The following is a 20,367-nucleotide window of genomic DNA, read 5'->3' as shown; positions in this document are numbered from 1 at the left end:
TTGAAAATCAAACATTAAGTGCAGCTTAAGCATTCAAACACTGTTGTACAGAAAGAAGCAGCATGAACATTAACTAATCTATCTAATCTGAACATTGAAAAATCGATTCTAATCTACTCAATCGGTCTTAATCTCAAGACAATGTTATTGAATTACAGAGAGCAGGAAAACAAGACACCGGAATGATCAAGAGATGCTAGCAAGTGAGATTGAATTATGGGACATGAGTCATGTTGATGTTACATCTTTACCATGAGAGCTCTTTTTTCATGCTCACTGGGTTTCCCCATGTTGTCCCGAAAACAATCAGCTCTTGTTGCGCCGCTGGAGTGTGCGAGTTAATAAAACGCAGTCAGACCGATGACCTGGATTGCAGACCCTCTCAAGAGCGACAGAGATGGTCGGTTCTTCCAGCCAGAGTGTGTTTGTGTGAGAAAGACAGAGTTTGAATGTGTTAAAGCTGGATGAAACGAGAGACGTCAGATACATCCCTCTTCAGGAGAACCGGATCTTCTGAGGATCCCATCAGGTTCAGTATTGGTTGCCAAATGAGTAATAAATGCCAAAAATCTTTGCATTGTTGTCCAAGCTGTAAATCAAACGTGTTTCATGACAAGCCCATGCTCTGTTCCAAAGATGTCTTCTGGTGCAAAATAAACCACCGTCCTCATGCAATGGGGCACTGGCACAAAAAAGCCATTTATCCTCCTCGCAGAGGCCTGCAGGACCAGCAGTGTTCCTCAAAGCCAGCAAGCTGCCGCGGGCATCGCAGCAGACCAGCAAGCTGCCGACCAATGAAATTCTCCGTTTTCATCAAAGAGCCACACTTCCTGCATTGGACAAGCTGGACACAAGTTGCGATTTGTCTCTTCAGCCTAATGTTTTTTGTGATGAGCAGGTTAGGCTTGATGAGTAAGTTTAGAAACATCACATGCATCCCTCCTGGAACAGTCAAAATATTCCCTTCATTGTCTGCTTCATAAACCCGGAGATTTCCACCACAAAATACTGCCATTTCCAATGAGTTTCCTCATGCATTTTTAATTTAAACCTCTGTGTCTGCACACCCTAAAGAATCCACCCATGCCCTGAAAGGATGCCACATGTTGATGGAAAAAAGGCTTTGTTAGGTCTTGTTTACTAACTGGTAAACAGACAAAGACTTATTGCAATTAACAGACTGCTACCTGTCCTGTAGGCTGCTAGAGCTGGAATTAGGGTGCCCTTGCGCAGCTCTGCTGTGGGGCTCGGTAACGCTTTCTTCAGCTCCGTCGTGAGGCTCATTCAAGCTGACTTCATGCATTCTTTGCCCACAACAGTGGCTTCTTCTAAATACCTGTGGATAAGTACAGATTGAGATAACTTTGATGGATGACAAGTCCTTTCTATCATAATTGACTTCACTGCATTAAGATGTGCAAAATATGGGTGTTCTCAAAGCAGAGCGCTGTCAATGCAAAAATGACAAAAATTTCATTGAGCGCCTTCAGGGCTTCCTCACAATTGTGACGCAAGCCTCTGCTGCTGGTAAACATGGCTTTACTTTGTAAGGGTATATAAGGGTACTAACTTACCATCCTGAGAGTAAGGACCAGAAGCACCATGCTAGGGATGATGAGCAGCGCCAAGAGCCCATGAATCGCTCCGTTCATACCGTTCTGCTGTCTGCTTTGACCTGCCAGAACATAAAAGCACATTCCCTTCTTAGCTCTTACGTGTACAGTACACTATACAGCACACTATACAGCATGAAGTATGTGGACACCTGAACGACACACCCATTTGTGTTTGTTGAGCATTTCATTTAAAAAGCACTGGCATTAATGAGGGGTTTAATCTCCCTAACGGCTTCGGATTCACTTTCATTCAGACATAAGAGCATCAGAGATTCATTTTTAGTCTCCTCAATGTCATTAACAAAGAGCTTTTGTAAAAAACAAAAAACTTAACTGATACAATGGAGAAAAAAACAAAATTGTTATAGTGACGATAATAAAGTTAAGTTATAATGATGATAATATCTTTTAATTGTGATTTAACTGTTGGCCATGAGAATATTATATGAAAAAAATAACACTGCAAGATATTAACAATGGACTAACAACATTTTTCTAAAAAAATCCAGATTATATTATAATTTTGAGAGATTTATCCACTTAAGTGGTGCAAGCTGAAACTGGATTACCAATGAAAACTGGTCAAATTAAGTGCTGTTAATAATGTTACTGAAACATATACTATACCCATGAGATTTATCATGTATTACACGCACAATATAAATGTCATATTACAACTTGACACGAATGCCAAAGAAAACCTACACTAAGTTACATGCTAATCAGAATACGGTCGTTCTGTATTTAATGCACAATGTATAAAAACACGCACAATGTATAAATAAATCATAAATAATTCATAATACTCTATTGCAATAATGTAGTCATTATAATGTTATTATTTCATGCGCTCAGGTTCTCACAACAAGGACAGTTTTTACATATTCTGTTAAATGTTGATAAAATTCATGTTATATTAAAATGTTTGAATATTGAATGTAGCACTTTCTCAACGTAATATTGACTAAATGTAGAGGAAATTAAAAAGAATATATATATTTTTATATTTAAAGAATACAAGACAAAAACTTTGAATAAAACAAAAAACGAATACAGTAAGGTGTTCAAGTCTGGGCTTTGTGAAGGCCTGACAAGTTCAGCCACACCGGGACATTCTCATGCTGGACCTCCCGCAAACGATTCTCTAGAATGTTATCACATGATTAGATAGTGCTACACTCCAATTTTACAAACAAGATATCTACTGATTTTCCTGCTATATTGTGTGTTTTGCACATGTGCTCTAATTTTGCATGCATGTGCTCAAGCTTAAAGAAATTCATATGCAGCCCAGATGGAATCAGCCTCCTTGGAACTCTGAAAGGCAGCAGTTTTCTGAAGAATTGTTTCTACGTATCTGCGGTTCTTCGCTTTATCATCTTTACATCCGTTCCGCAAAATTCTCATTTTTTCTTCCAAAAAAGATTCCATCTAGACCTGCTCATGCATCATATACTTGAGAAAAAAAAACAATATTTTGCACATTCACCTGGTGTGAAAGGAGGAGCTGGCAGGGTTTTGCAAGGAGGAGGTGTGCAGTCATTAAATTTGCCAAGCATGGATCCAGCTGCTGTAAGAACCTCTTTAACATGGTTAAAGTAACGTCTAGTCGCCCACTTTCCCTTTCTGTAGTGGCACTCGAATGTTTGCATTGTCACCTCCTAGAGAAGACAAACAAACCAGAGTAAACTGACAGCCACGACAATGTTTCAAAGAATGTTAATGTAAATGCGAGGAAATTACCAGCTCCTCATTGTCCAGAGTGAAACGAAAACCCTCCAGCATTGTTATAAAAATAGTGATGTTTGCTTTATTGGTGGACAGGTTGCCAAACTTTCGGGCCAATGTTTTTAAACTGCTTTCAACATGATACAGGTTCACATAAAGCCAGCAAGCTCCACCCTTAGATATTAGAAAAGAAAAGTGCTTAGGCGTCACTTCTGGAACTATCACAAACCACAACAACTCTTTTAAACAAAATGTTTTATCTGATAATTGCCCTAAAATGTATTTGGACACTTAAGCCACACTTAAAAATGTAATCATGCAATTGCATGATATTCAAGCCGAGTGGAATTTATTTTAAAGAAACTTGCATGAGCATTTTTAATGCAAAACATTTCAACATATAAATGTTTGTTAGGTTTAAATGATAAAACAACGGAATTGTTTAAACTTTAGAAAATATTATGGAATACGGAAAGATAAGTTTACAAATGTACGTGACCTACTGCACACCTTCTAAGAGAGCTAACTTTATGCATTCACTAAAATTCACCAGCTGGTTAAAAGTCATTTTAAAAATCAGAACGTGAAGTTAGTTTAGAGATAAGCTTTAGCATCATTTGGTTGCCATGTAGTTTTGATATTTTTTATATCCAATACAAATATTCATACATAAAGTGTGGCTCAGAGTGTGCAAATATGATTTTGGGCCACTGGAAATGTAGTCACATGAACAAGAGAGCAAACTTAGTCAACTGTATCATCAAATATTAGCATGTATCACACTTACCACATCCTTGGTGATGAAGCGGATAGGTATTCTGTAGTCACTGGGAATGTTTTCACTCTGATAGGTTGAAAAAACAAGAATTGGTTGGATGTATACCAGGAAAAAGTCCTGACTAGCCAAATGTGAAATACTATTGATTTCCCAGCTGGGGAAAACAGCTAAAACCAGATGGTTTGTTGATCTCCCAGCCTAGCCAAGCTAGTCTTAGCCTGTTAAGATGGTCTCCCTGCATGGCTAAACTGGTATTCAGCTAGTCCTGAACAGATGAAAACATACCCAAATCCCCTCGAAAAACAGCTTTCAGACCTATTTGAGAGACTAATAAACCATCGCAAGCTGGGTTTTAACTTTTTGTCCAGTAGGGTTCCACAACAAGTCAAAACATAGAAAGCAAGAAAACAATAAATAAAACTCATTTTGCAAAACTTACCAGTGTTTCCAGCGTGGCAACATCATCTGTTAAAGGGCTTCCAAAAACACCTGAGCAAGTCACAAGCCCAGAAAAAAGCAACACTAATACACAAATGCTTTCTCCAATCTATAACGAAAAAGTCTCAATGTAGTTACAGTAATACAGACAGTAAATAACGCGCGCAATGCCAAACACCTATCCAGTCTGAAAATGATCACAGGATACATCCTAATCATTTCACTAGACAACCCTTATAAGGAATGAAAAGTAATCAACGATGGCATTCAACCGCGCATTCGTTAACGCTGTGGGTGTGCGTGCGCGTCTCCAAAAGTGTACTCACCTTAACCTCCCTCATGTGGAACATGGGAATATTAAAAACAAATCAGCCGTGTCTCCTTAGTTTCTTCGCTTTCCCTGACAATGGAATGCAGGCATGTTTCCACCTGTACACCTGACTGCAGATAATCACAGGACGGGCTCGGGATCAGTAGCTTTGGCGTGTCTTTCTCTTCTGGTTCCGATGGAGAGCCTGGCGTGCTCAGTGCGCAATTTCGCCCCGCAGCGCTTCTGTGAATTGAATGGGGGCGGATGGACTTGTCCTCTGTGTTTAAGAGGTAGGGCGCTTTGACTCACATATAATGTGTAAAATAGAGAAAACTATTCAAGGGAACATGGGTGACTCATCCAGACCTCAATCACAAGTTACACACGGTAGTTTCGTATGAAAAAAAGAAAAGAAATGGTTAAACCAGCCTGAGACTGTTTGCTGGTCTTGGCTGAACTGAGTTGGCATCCTAGTGCTTCCAAAGTCTAAAACTAACCAGACCAAATTAAATATAAAAATGACAATTAAGCCAGGTGAGAAATGGGCAAAATCCCAAACTTGACTAGATGAAAATGGCCACAAACACCCTGAAACCAGAGTGGATTGACCAACTGTAAAATACCAAAAAGCCCTCTAAAAGCAGACTGACAAGCCGAAAAGTACCCAAAACTCTGGCTAGTTTAAACAAGACATATCTTGAGATTTTTGGATGGTTCATTCATAATATATCTGACTAAACTTTATTAAATAATTAAACACAATCAATGGTTTGCTGGTTTCACAGCCTCATAACTTGGTTTTAAAGTGGTTTTGGGCGCATTTCAGAAGGGTCATACCTGCTTAAGACAATGTAAACTAGCTAAGACCAGTTTAAGAAGTTTTCTATTCAAGGTAATTACAGTTTGTAATTACAAGATGATCCACAAAATAACAGAAAAGTAAATGTAGTCCGTGGTTAACGAGGGATAACGTACCTCTGAAGCTCGGGACTGACCAATCAGAATCAAGTATTCCACAGAGTCGTGTAATAATACCAAATAATTACCAGTATTAATACAAATTACCATTAAACTAGCACAAAATACACTGCAATGTGAAATCCAAAAATTAACACTTCATACTCTATTTATCTATCTATACAGACACACGTATACATGTGATATCATATATAAATTAAAATATATTGTTTAATAATAGAATTTATATTGGTCATAAAAATTAAAAGATTCTGTCTCAACATTAATGCATTAGGTTTTATGAAATGAGAATATATATAATATTTAATTGTTAATTAACTCAATGCTTTAATGTCAACACGCTTGGTTGAACCGCACCAAACCTACTTACAAATCTAATTACTGTACATTCTTTTAACATAAAATAAAGCATTTGGCTTCACAATTAAACATCAATTCGATATAACCCGTTTTAAGTCCTGCATATTTAAAATCCCACATAGATTGTCAAATTGTACTCAAACTCAATTAGCAGTCATGTTCCAACATAAACCCGTGTGCAGTCACGATGTGTGTGCACTGCCACCTTGTGGCGACTAACAACTGCTTTTCAACTTTCATTTCTGAAACTCATGACTGACAGGTGCATTAAGTTTTGACAGAACGGGTGTATCCCATACTTGTTGAGACAATATAGGGTGAAGTAAAATTCAAATTAAATATCTCATCCAAAAAACATTCCACCCTTTCACACCATTACAAATAGCCACCTTTTCAATTTTTAAGGTGAATGACATTTTTAAATGTTGATTTCAGTACCTGTACACAAAAAGCACAAGCTGTATGATTAGTAAAAACAACTGAGGAATAACGATTTATCAACAACCGTTTAATGAGTTAAATAGCATGAAAAAATTGCATTTGTGCTTTCGTTGTAATCTTTGGGACGTCCACTGTGTATAAAGAAGGGTGTAGCAGGTGACAGCTTAAAAATGGACTCTGTTAACATTCAAAGCCAATTACATAAAGTACTGTGCGTTTGACTGAGTGGTTTTGACACAGAGATAAAACGGTGTAGTGGTAACACGCAAATCTGAGGTGTGTGACAGGCAGGAAATCAAAGATTTGATCTTAGAAAAAAAAAAAAACACCTGAGAGAGAATCATTTGTCATTGTGTATGGCCAAAGACAAAGGCACAAAGTGACAGCAAGAGCTCATTTCCTCTTTCGGGGGCTCTTGTCCGAGTCCTTTTTTTCATTGGAGTCCTTCTTGCCTCCCCGGTTGGACGGAGCTGCCGCTTGGCTTTTCTCAGCCGTCTCAGAGGGCTCTTTGGGTTTCCTAGTCTTGTGATCAGCTGAAGCTGGTCTAGGTTTTCGGCCCCCCAAGAACCAGGAGAAGACGGCTTTGATGAGGAAGATGCCGGCTAAAGTAGCTAACAGTGTTGAAAGCAGGAGGGACCCCGAGAGGCCTTTGACGTGGTCTCGAATGAGGCTCACAGCTTGGGATACAGGTGTGTCAGAGCCGGTCTGAGCTGGGAATTTCTCCTGCACGCAAACAGATATGTTTCAAATCAATCATCAAAACTCCGTTACCTTTCCCAATGCATGTTGCTGGGAAACTGTGAACTGTGCATGTTCCTATTTTACCTTCAGTCCAGCCTTCTCTAATAGTTTCTCGAGCGTCGGGTCATCAAGGTTCACAATGGGAAAAAACTCCCTTTTGTACTGCCGCCTCCACCAAGCCTGCAGATGGGTCTTCCAAAATGACAAACACAAGTACACTAAATTTGAGAGCAGATTCAGACTGCAGTGCTGTTTCTCTTCTGTTAGTAAGTTTCAGGAACTAACAGGATGACAGAAAGCATGCAATTCTATTTTAGTGTGGGCTTTCACATGATGACCTCACTTCTGTCTCTAAATAACTGTGCAGTAGATACATTTATATAAGGCAGCTTTTTTGAAGTCTTATGTACCACAGCAGCATCTGTAAGCTGAAGTATCCCTTCATCCACAGCAAACAAGTCATATATGAATAAAATGTCTAATTAAAAAAGTAAAACTGAAGAAAAAAAATCATGTTAATTCAGTTTGTTACTCTATTGATCATACAGATTTAACATTGAACTGCATTTCATTTAGCATTATTAAAATGACCAAAATATTAAATGGGATATTTATAATTTTTTTTTGTTATATTTAATATTAATATTTATTTATTTGTACTGCCATACCAGCATCTATGGCAATTTTCACAGCAATGTATTAATTATTCAGATTTAACATTTACCTGTATATCATTTAGCATTATCTTAAAATTACAAAAGGAACATACTAATACAATTACTAATAAATTGGATTTATAAAAAAATGAAAAAATATATATATCTATAATATATATCTAGATATATTATATAATAAATCATATGGACAATTATATATATATATATATATATATATATATATAATAATAATAATAAATATATACATATATATATATATATACATACACATACACACACACATAGTACAGACCAAAAGTTTGGAAACATTACTATTTTTAATGTTTTTGAAAAAAGTCTCTTCTGCTCATCAAGCCTGCATTTATTTGATCAAAAATACAGAAAAAAACTGTAATATTGTGAAATATTATTACAACTTAAAATAATAGTTTTCTATTTGAATATACTTTAAAAAAATAATTTATTCCTGTGATGCAAAGCTGAATTTTCAGCATCATTACTCCAGCCTTCAGTGTCACATGTAACATCCAGTCTATCACATGATCATTTAGAAATCATTCTAATATTCTGATTTATTATGAGTGTTGGAAACAGTTCTGTTGTCTAATATATTTGATGAATAAAAGGTTAAAAAGAACTATTTATTTATTCAAAATAAAATAAAAAATTTCTAATAATATATATTCTAATAATATATTTTCTTTACTTTCACTTTTTATCAATTTAACACATCCTTGCTGAATAAAAGTATTGATTTTATTTAAAAAAAAAGAAAAAAAAATTACTGACCCCAAATTACTGACCAGTAGTGTATATTACAAAATATTTTTTCTTTTTTTTTACTTTTTATTCATCAAAGTATACTAAAAAAGTATCACATGTTCTGAAAAAATATTAAGCAGCAGAACTGTTTCCAACTTTGATAATGAATCATCATATTAGAATGATTTCTAAAGGATCATGTGATAATGATCCTAAAAATTCAGATTTGGATCACAGAAATAAATGATAATTTAAAGTATAATAAATTTAAAAACAATTATTTTAAATTGTAATAATATATCACAATATTACATTTTTTTTATTTCTGTATTTTCTGATCAAATAAATGCAGGCTTGATGAGCAGAAGAAGCTTCTTTCAAAAACATTAAAAATAGTAATGTTTCCAAACTTTTGGTCTGTACTGTATATATATATATATATATATATATATATTCAAACTATTATATATATATATATATATATATATATATATATATATATATATATATATATATATATATATTAATATGAATTCAATTTGCAATGCAATTCTCACAAAACAAAATTTTTATCTAAAACCAAAAAATGATGCACAATATATAAATGTGAATGTGTTAAACAGAGGTATGGAGCTCACTTGTCTTTCGTAGGATCTGTGAAGTGGTAGTTATAAAGCTTGGCTTTGATAAAGACCGGTGGTTTCTGACTGAAGGGGTACTGCGCTTTATCCACCTGAAGCAGACCAACCACTACAGGAAAGAAAAACACAAAATTATAGACAATTCAACATCATAATCTAATTAAGTAGATGTAAACTGATAAGTGGCCACTCACCCTCTGGTTTGCCCTGTAGGAGGCGCTGTAAGAGGCCTGTAAACCAGGGGCTTGTATCATCGCCCCCTTGAGCCGCCTGCCACATCAGCCACTCCAGCCGGGGCTGGTGAGGGCCTACTATGGGTGGGACTGCATTCACATTTCCTGGTTTATACATAGGGTTCATTTCCTGCAACAGGACAAGAATACACCAGTCCACCAGTGAGAATAAACTTTAACCTTTCCATTGAATGAACTTTGTGAAAACAATGGCTGTGACATTATGACAAAAAATAAAGTGATTTGGATTGTTGTAGCAGGGTAACTTTTTCCACATCCTTCTTACCGTCCATGTCAGCCCATCATAGCTGCCCTCTAAAATTATCTCAGGCCTGCCCTTAGTAGAGATCATTCTGTGCTGGATGCCGTATGCCCCGACCAGCTGGTACCTCTCTACGGCGCTGTACATGTCTTGCACTGCAGGTAATACTTTACTGGCTGACATGCCAGCCATGGATGTGTATGGAACCTGAGAGAACACACCAACACACGTGCACACATTTACTTACATACAAAGGCTGGAAAAACTGCCTAAAATGTAACAGTGCAGTCCATAGATCATGTTTTATGTAGGGCGGTTGAGTTTGGTTTGGTGCAATTAATTATGGAGAAAATGATGCATTAAAATTATTAACACATTTAACGTTAATCTGACATTGCATGCAGTTGCTGCAAGATGACCATGTGATGCGTTCCATTAAAATGCAGTTATATGCCCCTAAAATCCAAGATGTGAGGCAAAAATGCCCCATATGGGTTTTGATTTATATTTAATCATAGGATATAGGCCCAGTTCAGCAATATCAAACAAGCAAGAGTGCTGTTTTTTCCCCAAATATCTGCATGATTGCAAATGTGATATTGATTTTATACAAGAGTTTAATAAATAAAAAGTTAATAATGCGTTTTAGACACAGTATTGTCCGTTTATGCTCAATTTTGCCAACGAAAAAAAAGTTCAAACAAAGCCACAGCTGAACTGTTGTGCCTTTCCAAGAAACGCACAGTTGTGTTTTATTACTGAATGAATCCACGGTTTTAAACAAAGCGAGTGGGCTAATGATATAGTGACCCATTCATAAAGACTTGCTTCGTTTCTAAAGGAATCAATCGACTGGATGAATGACTCACAATCGTTTTGATTTTCATATTTAGTGTATCATTTCATTAAAAAATAAAAATTTATATTTCAGTTTTTTTTTTCAAAAACCCATGTGCCTATTCAAAATCCATTAACCTCATAGCATTATTAATGCAATTGTAATTGATTTCATGCAACTTCTGTCTGTGTAAATATACCTAATATCTCACTTCAGATCCAGCTTCTGAAAACAAAGTTATATATTTTAAATGTTTTTTTTTTAATTACTTTGAATCAAACTAGGCCTTTCTAAACGTACTTCTTTTATTAATGTATATTCAATGCTTTCTCATTTACAACAATGACCATTTTAGTTTTGGATTGGTAATTTCTCAGCCGAAATTGATGTGCTATTAATTTGCCTACATTGTACCAGTGCAGTCTATATAGATCAGGTTATATGCTTATGGACAGCAGAGGGCGCTGCATTGCTTGTGTGTAAAAAATGCATGAAACAAATTTATTTAGAATGTTATAACAATATAGTTCTTTTTAAAGGAAATGTAAACAAATTAATAAATAGAAAGTCACCAGTGAAATTATGTAATACTTGAGCCTCAGAACAGGAATGCATTATCAATATGACTGGATTATAGATTAAAAAAAGAAAGAGTAAGTCTATATATAATAGTTTTGGTATTTTGGTATTAGTATTATGTATGTGTTGTAAATGTAAATAATGAGGCTGAGGGCAAAGACAGCCGCAGCAGCTGCAGTGATGAGCGCCCACTGAATGAGAGACCAGAGCTTGCTGACAATGCCTCGTGTGCACACGCAACTGACAGAGGAAACAGATGGGAGATTTTTTTGGCTTGTCTTTTGCACAGTGGACTTTGGCAAAATCATAGGCTGAAATTCAAAATCTTTGCTTTTTGTACACCCACGAAAATGATCAGATAACCATTCCTGATAGAGCTTACTTTAGCATGGCAGAAACCACTTCCCAGGTGAACGACAGGACACCAATCCAGATAGTGAGCTCCTGAAAAACCTCCAGAAATGCATGAAATTCCTTTTGAGTGAAATCTGAAAGAAAGTTCAGAAATAAATGGAACAGTAATGAATTATATAATGAAATAACTAGATGATGTATTTGTAGCCATATTTTGATTTGATCACAAAACAATAACACCACCAAATCAGACGAATTTTCCAAGAACATTTTGGGTTCGTATTTCATGTCAACATCAAAAGAAAATAAGTAATCCTGCAATTAATATTTTTGCAAATAAATTCATATGTACTTTTTGCATTGTTAGAACCATTTTCAGAAACGATATGTCTACATAAAATATATTATAATTATAAATTAAAAATTATATTTATATTATATTATATTATTATATATATATATATATATATATATATATATATATATATTATATTATATATATATATATATATATATATATATAAAAAATTTATATATATTTTTTTTTATTTATAATTTATGTTTGTTTTTTTTTGTTTTTTATTTAATTGTTTTTGTTAAATTTATGTTTATTTTTTTTTTTTTTTTATTCATGGTAGTATCTAGTTTCATGATCATTATTTTTTTCATTTATTCAAGATATCTCTTTCGGTTTTGGATTGAAATACAATCTCACCATACCTCTATAAAATTCATAACATTTTACAACAGTTCAGTTCTATGTTTGTACTCATTTATAAATCTGATAACAAACTAAAGGAAACATCAGCTCCTTTGCAAATCAATTTTACATTTCTCATTTAAAGTCTCACTCACTTGTTTTGGATGACAGAGTTTTTTCTTCCCAGTTAATCTGTAGTTTAAAGAGAGTAATAAAACAGTAGAGGATGAACAGGTAGACAGCCAACTCTACCAGCAGCATCAAATAAGAGACCATCTGTCCGCAGCCTGAAAAACACAGTCATACATTAAATAAAAGCTCAGAAGTGTGAACACTAGTGTAGCATTGGCAGAACAAACTGATTTAATAAACATCTTCTCAAATGCATTTTTTTTTAAACTGAGATGAGCCCATTAATCAGACCATAAGTGAAAGTCAGTGACTATCCCACCAGAAATGACTGCTCAAAACAGAAGTTAGAGATATGTGGTCTTACTTCCAGGCTTTTTTTCCTGGCCCTTCTTCTTCTTTGGACCAGTATTGGAGTTGAAATGCTCCTCATCCAGTAATGAGAAGCTCAGTGTGATGCTCAGCAGGTTCAGAAGGCTGCAGTTACCCGTGAGGATGTAGTAGAGCTGGAGAAACAGCTGACAAAATGGTATAAAAAGAGACTAAGTGAAAACATCTCACAGAACAACAAGACACCCAATAAAAGAATATTCCAGGTTTAAACTGTCACATTGTGTACTACTACAGAAAATAATTGACTCATCTTGTAAAAACAAGCATTGTGTTCAATATTGCACTTTAAACATTTTAATGCCATTTCAAAATGATTGTTAGCAATATTCATATATATATATATATATACATATACATACACACACACACTTATGCATTTATATAATAAAATAATTTAAGTATGTACATAAAAAAAAAAAAACTTAAATTTATATAATAAAATAATTTAAGTATGTTATTATAATTGATAATTATTATTACTTACATTTTTTATTGACTTAAATATATTAGATTTTTTTAATTTATTAGAAAATATTACAAATATAGTAATGTAAACACTGTGGGTAAGATATATACAATATATATATATATATATATATATATATATATATATACATATATATATATATATATATATATATATATATATATATATATATATGATTATTTAAATTACCCTAATAAAGACAAATAATAAAATATTACAATAAAAAATAACATTACAACAACTGCTATTTAAAATCTTTCATAATATACAATTCAATTTAAATATGAATGCCATCTGAGATGTCAAGTTGTTTAAAAGGTCCTTTTAGAGGTGGAAATACAGTTTTTTATTTTTTTTTTAATTTTTTATTTTAAATTTTAGTCTTGTAGTTTAGCAAATAAAAAAAACAAACAAACATTAAATTTAGATCCACTCTTCATATTTTCAATAGGAGGGATGCATATATCATTTAATGAAATCATGCCCAAACACACACACTACACGTAACAAACCTGAACATAAAAGCCAAACAGTCTCAAACGGCGAATGGGAGCAAAGAACGTCACAAGAGGAACGATGATCTCGCTCTGCAACACAACCACTGCTCCGAATCTCAGCAGCCAATCAGGAAGCTGATGGCCATACCAGGCCAAAGGAGTGGGGTTCATCTGGTTCTCCAAATGATGACTCAGTGCTGCAAAAGAGTTTTCAAAACACTGTAATCTACAGATGAGTCAGTTTTTCCCACATAAATGTGCTGTCTGCATCGCAGTTCTTGGCTATTTTCACCATTACTTCATACAAATTCAAAGCAATATTCACTCTAATAAACATTAGCCCTTTCAGTATTTAAGTCCCTAGATTAGCAAAACCTTACACTACTGGATGATTTATGTAATCTATAAATCATTTAGGGACTGAATTTCCAGCAAAGTGCTGTAAAAGAATTCCTCATGAATAAGAGCAGGCGGCATTGCAAGCACAAATCTCAACCGATACAGAATGAATAATGTTAAAATTGATTAATTTTACCTGACAGGTCATACCACGCAGGGTCGCCGCTGGCCAGCTTACTCACACCTGTGGAGAAGGTCAGCCGGAAGAACAGCCAGCGGGTCAACCAGAAGCTCACAGGGTCATGATAACGGTAAGAGGAGCGACGCCGCAGCAAACCCAGCGGAGCTACAAGCACAGCCAGAAGACCAGCCTCCAACAACAGCACGTCCCTATGAGAGCATTAGAACCATTCACAATCTACAATTTACCTTGATAAAACAATAACAAGTGTTCGATAAATGTTCGATATAATGTTTATGAGCCAAAAGCAGAACGAAACAGCGCTACTCATTTGAAGCATGCAGAAACAAGAATTATTTTTTCTATTAAGATATTTATCTTGACACTTATAAAAGTGTCAAGAATTCAAAAATGTTTTTATTTTTTTTTTGGTCATGATCTGACATTAAAAAGCAGTTTAAAGGGTTAGTTCACCCAAAAAATGGAAATTAGGCTGTGTTATACTCACCCCCGAGGCATCCTAGGTGTATATGACTTCCTTCTTTCAGACGAATCCAGTCGGAGTTATATAAAAAATTGTCTTTGATCTTTCAAGCTCTATCATTGCAGTCATTGCATTGCTTTAGTCCAAAAGCCGTGAAATAAAAAGCACCTTTCCATAACAAAATGTGTCTCACAAGGCTCCAAGGGGTGAACAAAGGCCTCCTGTAGCAAAAAGTATCCATATTCAAAATGTAATTATTAATTAAATGTAGCTTGCGCTCACTGTTGTACACGGAAGCAGTTCTGGGGGACTTGCGTATGAGATCAGCTTTGTGCATGCGCCGCTCAGAAGTGCGGACACGGAAACGCAGAGGAGAGATCAAAACAAAACAACGGTCACTAATTAGAAGTACAAAACGAGGATTTGTAAAGAAGAATGTTGGAAGATTTCTTTATAAGCCAAGAGGAGACTGGTTTTCCTTTGCTAAAGTAAGGAAACTTTGCTTCCTTTGATCCTGTAAACAAATGTTGGGTTTCACGAGACTCAAAGGCGCATGCACAAAGCTGACCTTCATACGTCATCAGCAGAGAACTGCTTGTGTACAACAGTGAGCGCAAGCTAGATTAAAGTGATTATTACGTTTTGAATATGGATATTTTTCTTACAAAAACGCATCGATTCACTTCAGGAGGCCTTTGTTCACCCCCCGGAGCAGTGTGAGACACTTTTATTAAATGGAAGAGCGCTTTTTATTTCACGTCTTTTGGACTGAAGCAATTCTTAATATAACTCTAACTGGATTTGTCTGACAGAAGAAAGTCATATACACCTAGGATGCCTTGGGGGTGAGTAAAACACAGTTCATTTTTGGGTGAACCAACCCTTCAAAACCACAATTAAGTTGATTGTATCCCTTTGATATGCAGCTACTACTGTGTTTTAGATGGTTGTTTGCCGGCCTTTCCTTATATATGGCTGGGGATCTTCAAATATAAGTCAGCTTTTAGGCCATTTAATCATCAATTCTGTTAGGAAAGCGAAAGCACAGTCCACTAACTGATTAGTCATTTATTGGACTGTAATCACATCACATTTAATGGGTAGGTGCATAAACTGCAATGAGGCAATGAGGTTTGCGGCCAATTTTCCCTCTCATAAACATTATCATTAACTTTCTGCTGCAGAGAATTTGACTTGCAAATGCCCCAATTACAGCTTCAACAATAATGGAGAAATAAACAAGAGGTTATGGCTGTGGCGGTTATACCAAATGTGACACATTAGGTCAAAATGCAAGTCATACATGACAAATTGTGGAACTCACCATTCAGAGCGGAGAAAGTCTCCACCGACCTACAAAACAAAACACATACTGTAATCCTTCAATTATGTTTCCACAGTGGCTACGATGTCATAAGCCTTTGAAAAAGCATTTGACAATAGTTAACAGGACATTATACTGACATTATAGAGTGAGAGGTAGAGGAGCCGCAGCAAGAAGTAGATTAGACTGTCTCTCAGGGGCTCCAGGAGCACGGCACACAGGGCCAGTGCCACTCCAACCAGGCACGTGAGCTCCAGGACCTGCTGGGGTGCCAGACCCAGAAACGGCCCCAGACCCAGAAGGGACTCCTGCTCCAGCAGGGGCCGCTGCACTTTTGGCATCTGCAGGCGCACAGGGAGAATACCCTCGTCTCCATACAAACCTGTCCAAAGAGACATGAAAAGAAAAGTGCTTAGTCAGTTCTGATCATTCTTAGTGTTATTTCGCATGATACACTGTTGATCTGTGACCTTGACCTGCTTTATCCTGAAAACATTGTTGTCATTTGACGCTTGCGTTATCTTGCACTGGTTACATATCAAAATGTGATAAAAATAATACGGCCTTGAAACAACTTTCTATTCTAATAAAAAGACCAAAACACACAGCACAACCAATGTGGTCTGATTCATGATCAAAAAGTTACTGAAAACATGATTTTTTACTTGATGAATACTGTAGTGTTATTTAATTTATTGATTCTGTATGAGATTTGTAGATGCCTACCTATAGCTACAAAAGTTGTTGAAATTGTATTAAAAAAACAAATGTAATAGATGTAATTTATGTAATAATCTATCATGACAATACTTGAATGTAGTAATAATAATAAATAATTTATTATAACTACACTCATGTACATAACTATAAATAATATAATAAATAATAATAAAATTAAAATAATTGAGCTAACAATTTTTACTATACCAAATATTTATGTAAACAATGATATTTAGCCAACTATTTTTATTATAACAACTATACTCATGTAAACATAATAATAATAATAATAATAATAATAATAATAATAATATTATTATTATTTTGCCATACTACTTTTTTTATTATAACTATTAGTTTCCAGTATCCCCAATACCCTAAAATCAATTGACGGATGGAAGGATAAAGAGATATTTTTATATAATGTTTAATGTTTTTAATATAACTATATCCTGTACTATCAATCAATCACTCACATGAATAAATATCTGCAATCATTTTACTTCTACACAAGTATGTTTCATATTTTGGAAGTAAAACAAGTTCAAAATGCCATTTAATATTGACTAAAGCTGTATTGATGAGTGAGGCAATATGGAGAAATAAAAAAAACTGATCATAGCCTATTTCATCAGGCAAATGTGCTGATTAGAAACACTGCGCCATGCAGCCGGAGCTGATAGACTGCCCTCGAGGTCTGCACGCAATAATAAGTTGTGTTTGCTCAGTGATAGTAACAGCACAAAGCATCAAGCGTCATGTAAACATTCATTCAACACAAAACCACAGGCGCACACTGCCATGACGATGAGAAAAACAAAACAGACCGGTGACTTTTTAATGCCTCGAAACAAGTACAGACACCCCACGTCCAAGCACCGTTGGATGCGAACAGGTGCAATGATGTAAAATACTGCTTTAGGCTACTCGCTAACAGTAAGTGAACAAGAGACTGAAGAACAATACAGAGAGAGATCAGGAAATACTGCTTTACTGTTACAGAACATTGACAAACTTAACTAATTTTAATGTAACTGAACTCATTCTTAAGGTGGATGGCGGTTGGCAGAGGTTGCATATCCACATTTTTGCATGCAAGCCACAGCAAGAGTGAGCATATAGCAGGCTGGTTTGAGTTAGAGAACAGGCCGGGTATTGTGGCAGTGTCAGCGTATGACTCACGCTTGCTCTTTGAATTACACAACAATTTTGTTATTAGAAGCTTTTGTGACAAGAGGGTCTTCTAGGGGCACTGTGTTTTAGGGGAGTTTTTCACGGGGGGGGAAGAGTCTATGTGTGTTCACTGAGAGACCTGGAGATTAGCTTTGATTGGGAAATATATTCGCAGGAACTGAAACTCAGAAAATGCCCCCTTTTGTTGAGTGCTGAACATATACAGTCGGGTGGCAAATAACCCAACTCAGAATATGAAACGGGAAGAGAGCTATTATTCAGTGCACATGATTTCAACACAGTTTGCTAGTGGCCAGATTTGGCAGTACTCAGCTTTGTGTGATGAACAGACCCTTAGCACTTACCATACTCTGTGAAGATAGTCAGCATGTGATTATTAAGTCTTGCACGGACCAATTTTACTATTAAATTGACTAAAATAAGCAGAATTATAATAATTATATATAAATAAGTAAATGGAAAAAGCAAACTATTGTCTTGGGCAATAAACTGATGCATTGTGTGTGTATATATATATATATATATATATATATATGGATAAAGTGATGTATTGTGTTTGGCAATATATTTATATATATATATATATATAAATAACACACACACACATACAATCTGTTTTAAATATTATACAATGCATCAATTTATTGCATGAAACAATGGTTTGCTATTTTTGTACATTACAGCTGTAGTTCACAAATTGTATTGCATGTCATGTGTAATAAATTCAATTTTAACAATTTACCCCATATAGTATGACAATATTACTACTGGGAAATGCGGTCACAAAAGGTCAATGCGTTTTCATTATTGCCTTTTTTTGTTAGCCTATTCTGGTGCAAATGTTAAATTATTATTTTTTCTTTTTTGCAGCAAAGACGTGCCAATACAGAAATAAACCCACCATGGGGTATACACCAGGTATGCACGTACATGCATATTTAGAGAGAAAGAGAGGGTGTACAAACTTGCACTTGGTAACACATTGCAAATGTATGAGTAACAATGCTTAGAGATAAGAGCTTATTAAACAGGATGAGGCGCTTCTTTGTACACACGGGCTGAGTGGAGCTTATTGACACGCTGAAAGGTGTTGGTACATGCTGCAGTAGAAAAAGGGCGTCATGAACACTCCATACACATGGCATATGCATGAAGCATTTCAGGGACAAAAGCTCACAGGCCCCTTGAGTGATGACGGGTCACTACAGTGCGCACTCAGCACTAACTGGCGGGGCTCCCAAATATCAGCACACGTGGAGGAACTGAAGCAGCGCTGCTTTATTCACACGGGCTTTAAGTCTAGTGATCTCAGAAATCTCATTTCAAAATATTAAAATCACTGCGCAAATTCAGCTCGAATGGAGATGCGGTTTGTGCACGAGGTCCTTCAAAAGTTCGAGCTGAAAAGCGAGAGTGATCCCCGCGACACGATTGTGCAGGACAACGAGCGATTAGCGCGAATGAATGAATGAAGCGAAGGAATTGTTTTGTTTTCGCCGACATTCCACAACACAGTTCAAGTTCAAGTGTATGCGCAACCATTCATTAGTGCCGCACCCAAAATCCACCATAGCCGCCAAACATCTATCTGCAAAAAAACCCAGAGAAACTTCCCTACCTGGTATTTGAACGTAGATGGATGCAAAAGCACACACGTAAACGAGTGCAATGCTCCACAAGAACCACTGTCTGGGCGTTTTTACTTCCCCCATCTTGGCAGCTTGCTGGAGGAATGAGGTGTCACTTTGTTTCGGGTGACTCGAGCGCTGATGCTCATTGGAAAAATGAAGAGGAACCGGAGGGGTGGAGTTTGAATTAGTGATGATGGGAAGTCCGACTCACTACCGCGAATCGGTTCTTTTGAACAGCTCGTTCGGTTCGTCCTGACGTCATCACGCTATCACAAGGTCCCTGGCATTCCAACACAAATCGTCAAAACCAAAACGTTCCAAAAGAGCCGTTTAAGACCTAAATACCATTTGCATTTACATTACATCACGCTGTTTTGTATGCGAGTTCATAAAACCAAAAAGAGAGTGAGACTCGAGAGCCGATGCGGAAATGAATCATTTTGGGAACCGGTTCAATCAATTCATTGAAAGATTCGATTTAAAAGAATGATTTGTTCACTAGTTTGAATTTGTGGTACATGGGTGAACGTTGCGCATTTTGAAAGCAGAACA

At 35.9% G+C, this 20,367-nt stretch overlaps 2 protein-coding genes across 2 annotated transcripts; both read right to left on the bottom strand.

Annotated features, from left to right (window-relative positions):
* Nucleotides 1-834: 834 nt before the first annotated feature.
* Nucleotides 835-6,559, bottom strand: LOC109094655. The gene is made up of 8 exons (XM_042721784.1): nucleotides 4,887-6,559; nucleotides 4,562-4,669; nucleotides 4,132-4,188; nucleotides 3,360-3,518; nucleotides 3,106-3,277; nucleotides 1,575-1,675; nucleotides 1,188-1,336; nucleotides 835-1,088 (listed from the first exon to the last, which is right to left on the bottom strand). Exons 1-8 carry the CDS (start codon nucleotides 4,908-4,910, stop codon nucleotides 1,046-1,048), a joined length of 813 nt encoding a protein of 270 aa, XP_042577718.1. The 5' UTR covers nucleotides 4,911-6,559; the 3' UTR covers nucleotides 835-1,045.
* A 142-nt stretch (nucleotides 6,560-6,701) lies between these two features.
* On the bottom strand, nucleotides 6,702-19,983 carry LOC109094648 (lipase maturation factor 2-like). Its single transcript, XM_042721777.1, has 14 exons — nucleotides 19,803-19,983; nucleotides 16,411-16,652; nucleotides 16,271-16,299; nucleotides 14,478-14,671; nucleotides 13,958-14,139; nucleotides 12,933-13,083; nucleotides 12,592-12,723; nucleotides 11,765-11,870; nucleotides 11,530-11,622; nucleotides 9,990-10,176; nucleotides 9,665-9,833; nucleotides 9,468-9,579; nucleotides 7,475-7,583; nucleotides 6,702-7,372 (listed from the first exon to the last, which is right to left on the bottom strand). The coding sequence occupies exons 1-14, from the start codon at nucleotides 19,894-19,896 to the stop codon at nucleotides 7,043-7,045; spliced, it is 2,130 nt and encodes a 709-aa protein (XP_042577711.1). The 5' UTR covers nucleotides 19,897-19,983; the 3' UTR covers nucleotides 6,702-7,042.
* Nucleotides 19,984-20,367: the final 384 nt, after the last annotated feature.

The sequence above is a fragment of the Cyprinus carpio genome, chromosome B4 (genome assembly GCF_018340385.1).
Source record: "Cyprinus carpio isolate SPL01 chromosome B4, ASM1834038v1, whole genome shotgun sequence".
Taxonomy (NCBI): domain Eukaryota; kingdom Metazoa; phylum Chordata; class Actinopteri; order Cypriniformes; family Cyprinidae; genus Cyprinus; species Cyprinus carpio.
Note: the sequence above shows the minus strand (reverse complement) of the source record. Positions and strands in the feature narration are given on the sequence as shown.

Coding starts and splice junctions, on each gene's coding strand:
- LOC109094655 (XM_042721784.1), bottom strand. CDS start 4,910: ATGTTCCACATGAGGGAGGTTAAG. Junction 3,519..4,131: donor GCTTCATCACCAAGGATGTG/GTAAGTGTGATA, acceptor CTAATATCTAAG/GGTGGAGCTTGCTGGCTTTA. Junction 3,278..3,359: donor CTCTGGACAATGAGGAGCTG/GTAATTTCCTCG, acceptor TGTCTTCTCTAG/GAGGTGACAATGCAAACATT.
- LOC109094648 (XM_042721777.1), bottom strand. CDS start 19,896: ATGGGGGAAGTAAAAACGCCCAGACAGTGGTTCTTGTGGAGCATTGCA. Junction 16,653..19,802: donor CATCTACGTTCAAATACCAG/GTAGGGAAGTTT, acceptor CTCTTTGGACAG/GTTTGTATGGAGACGAGGGT. Junction 14,140..14,477: donor TGCGTGGTATGACCTGTCAG/GTAAAATTAATC, acceptor ACTCTTTTGCAG/CACTGAGTCATCATTTGGAG.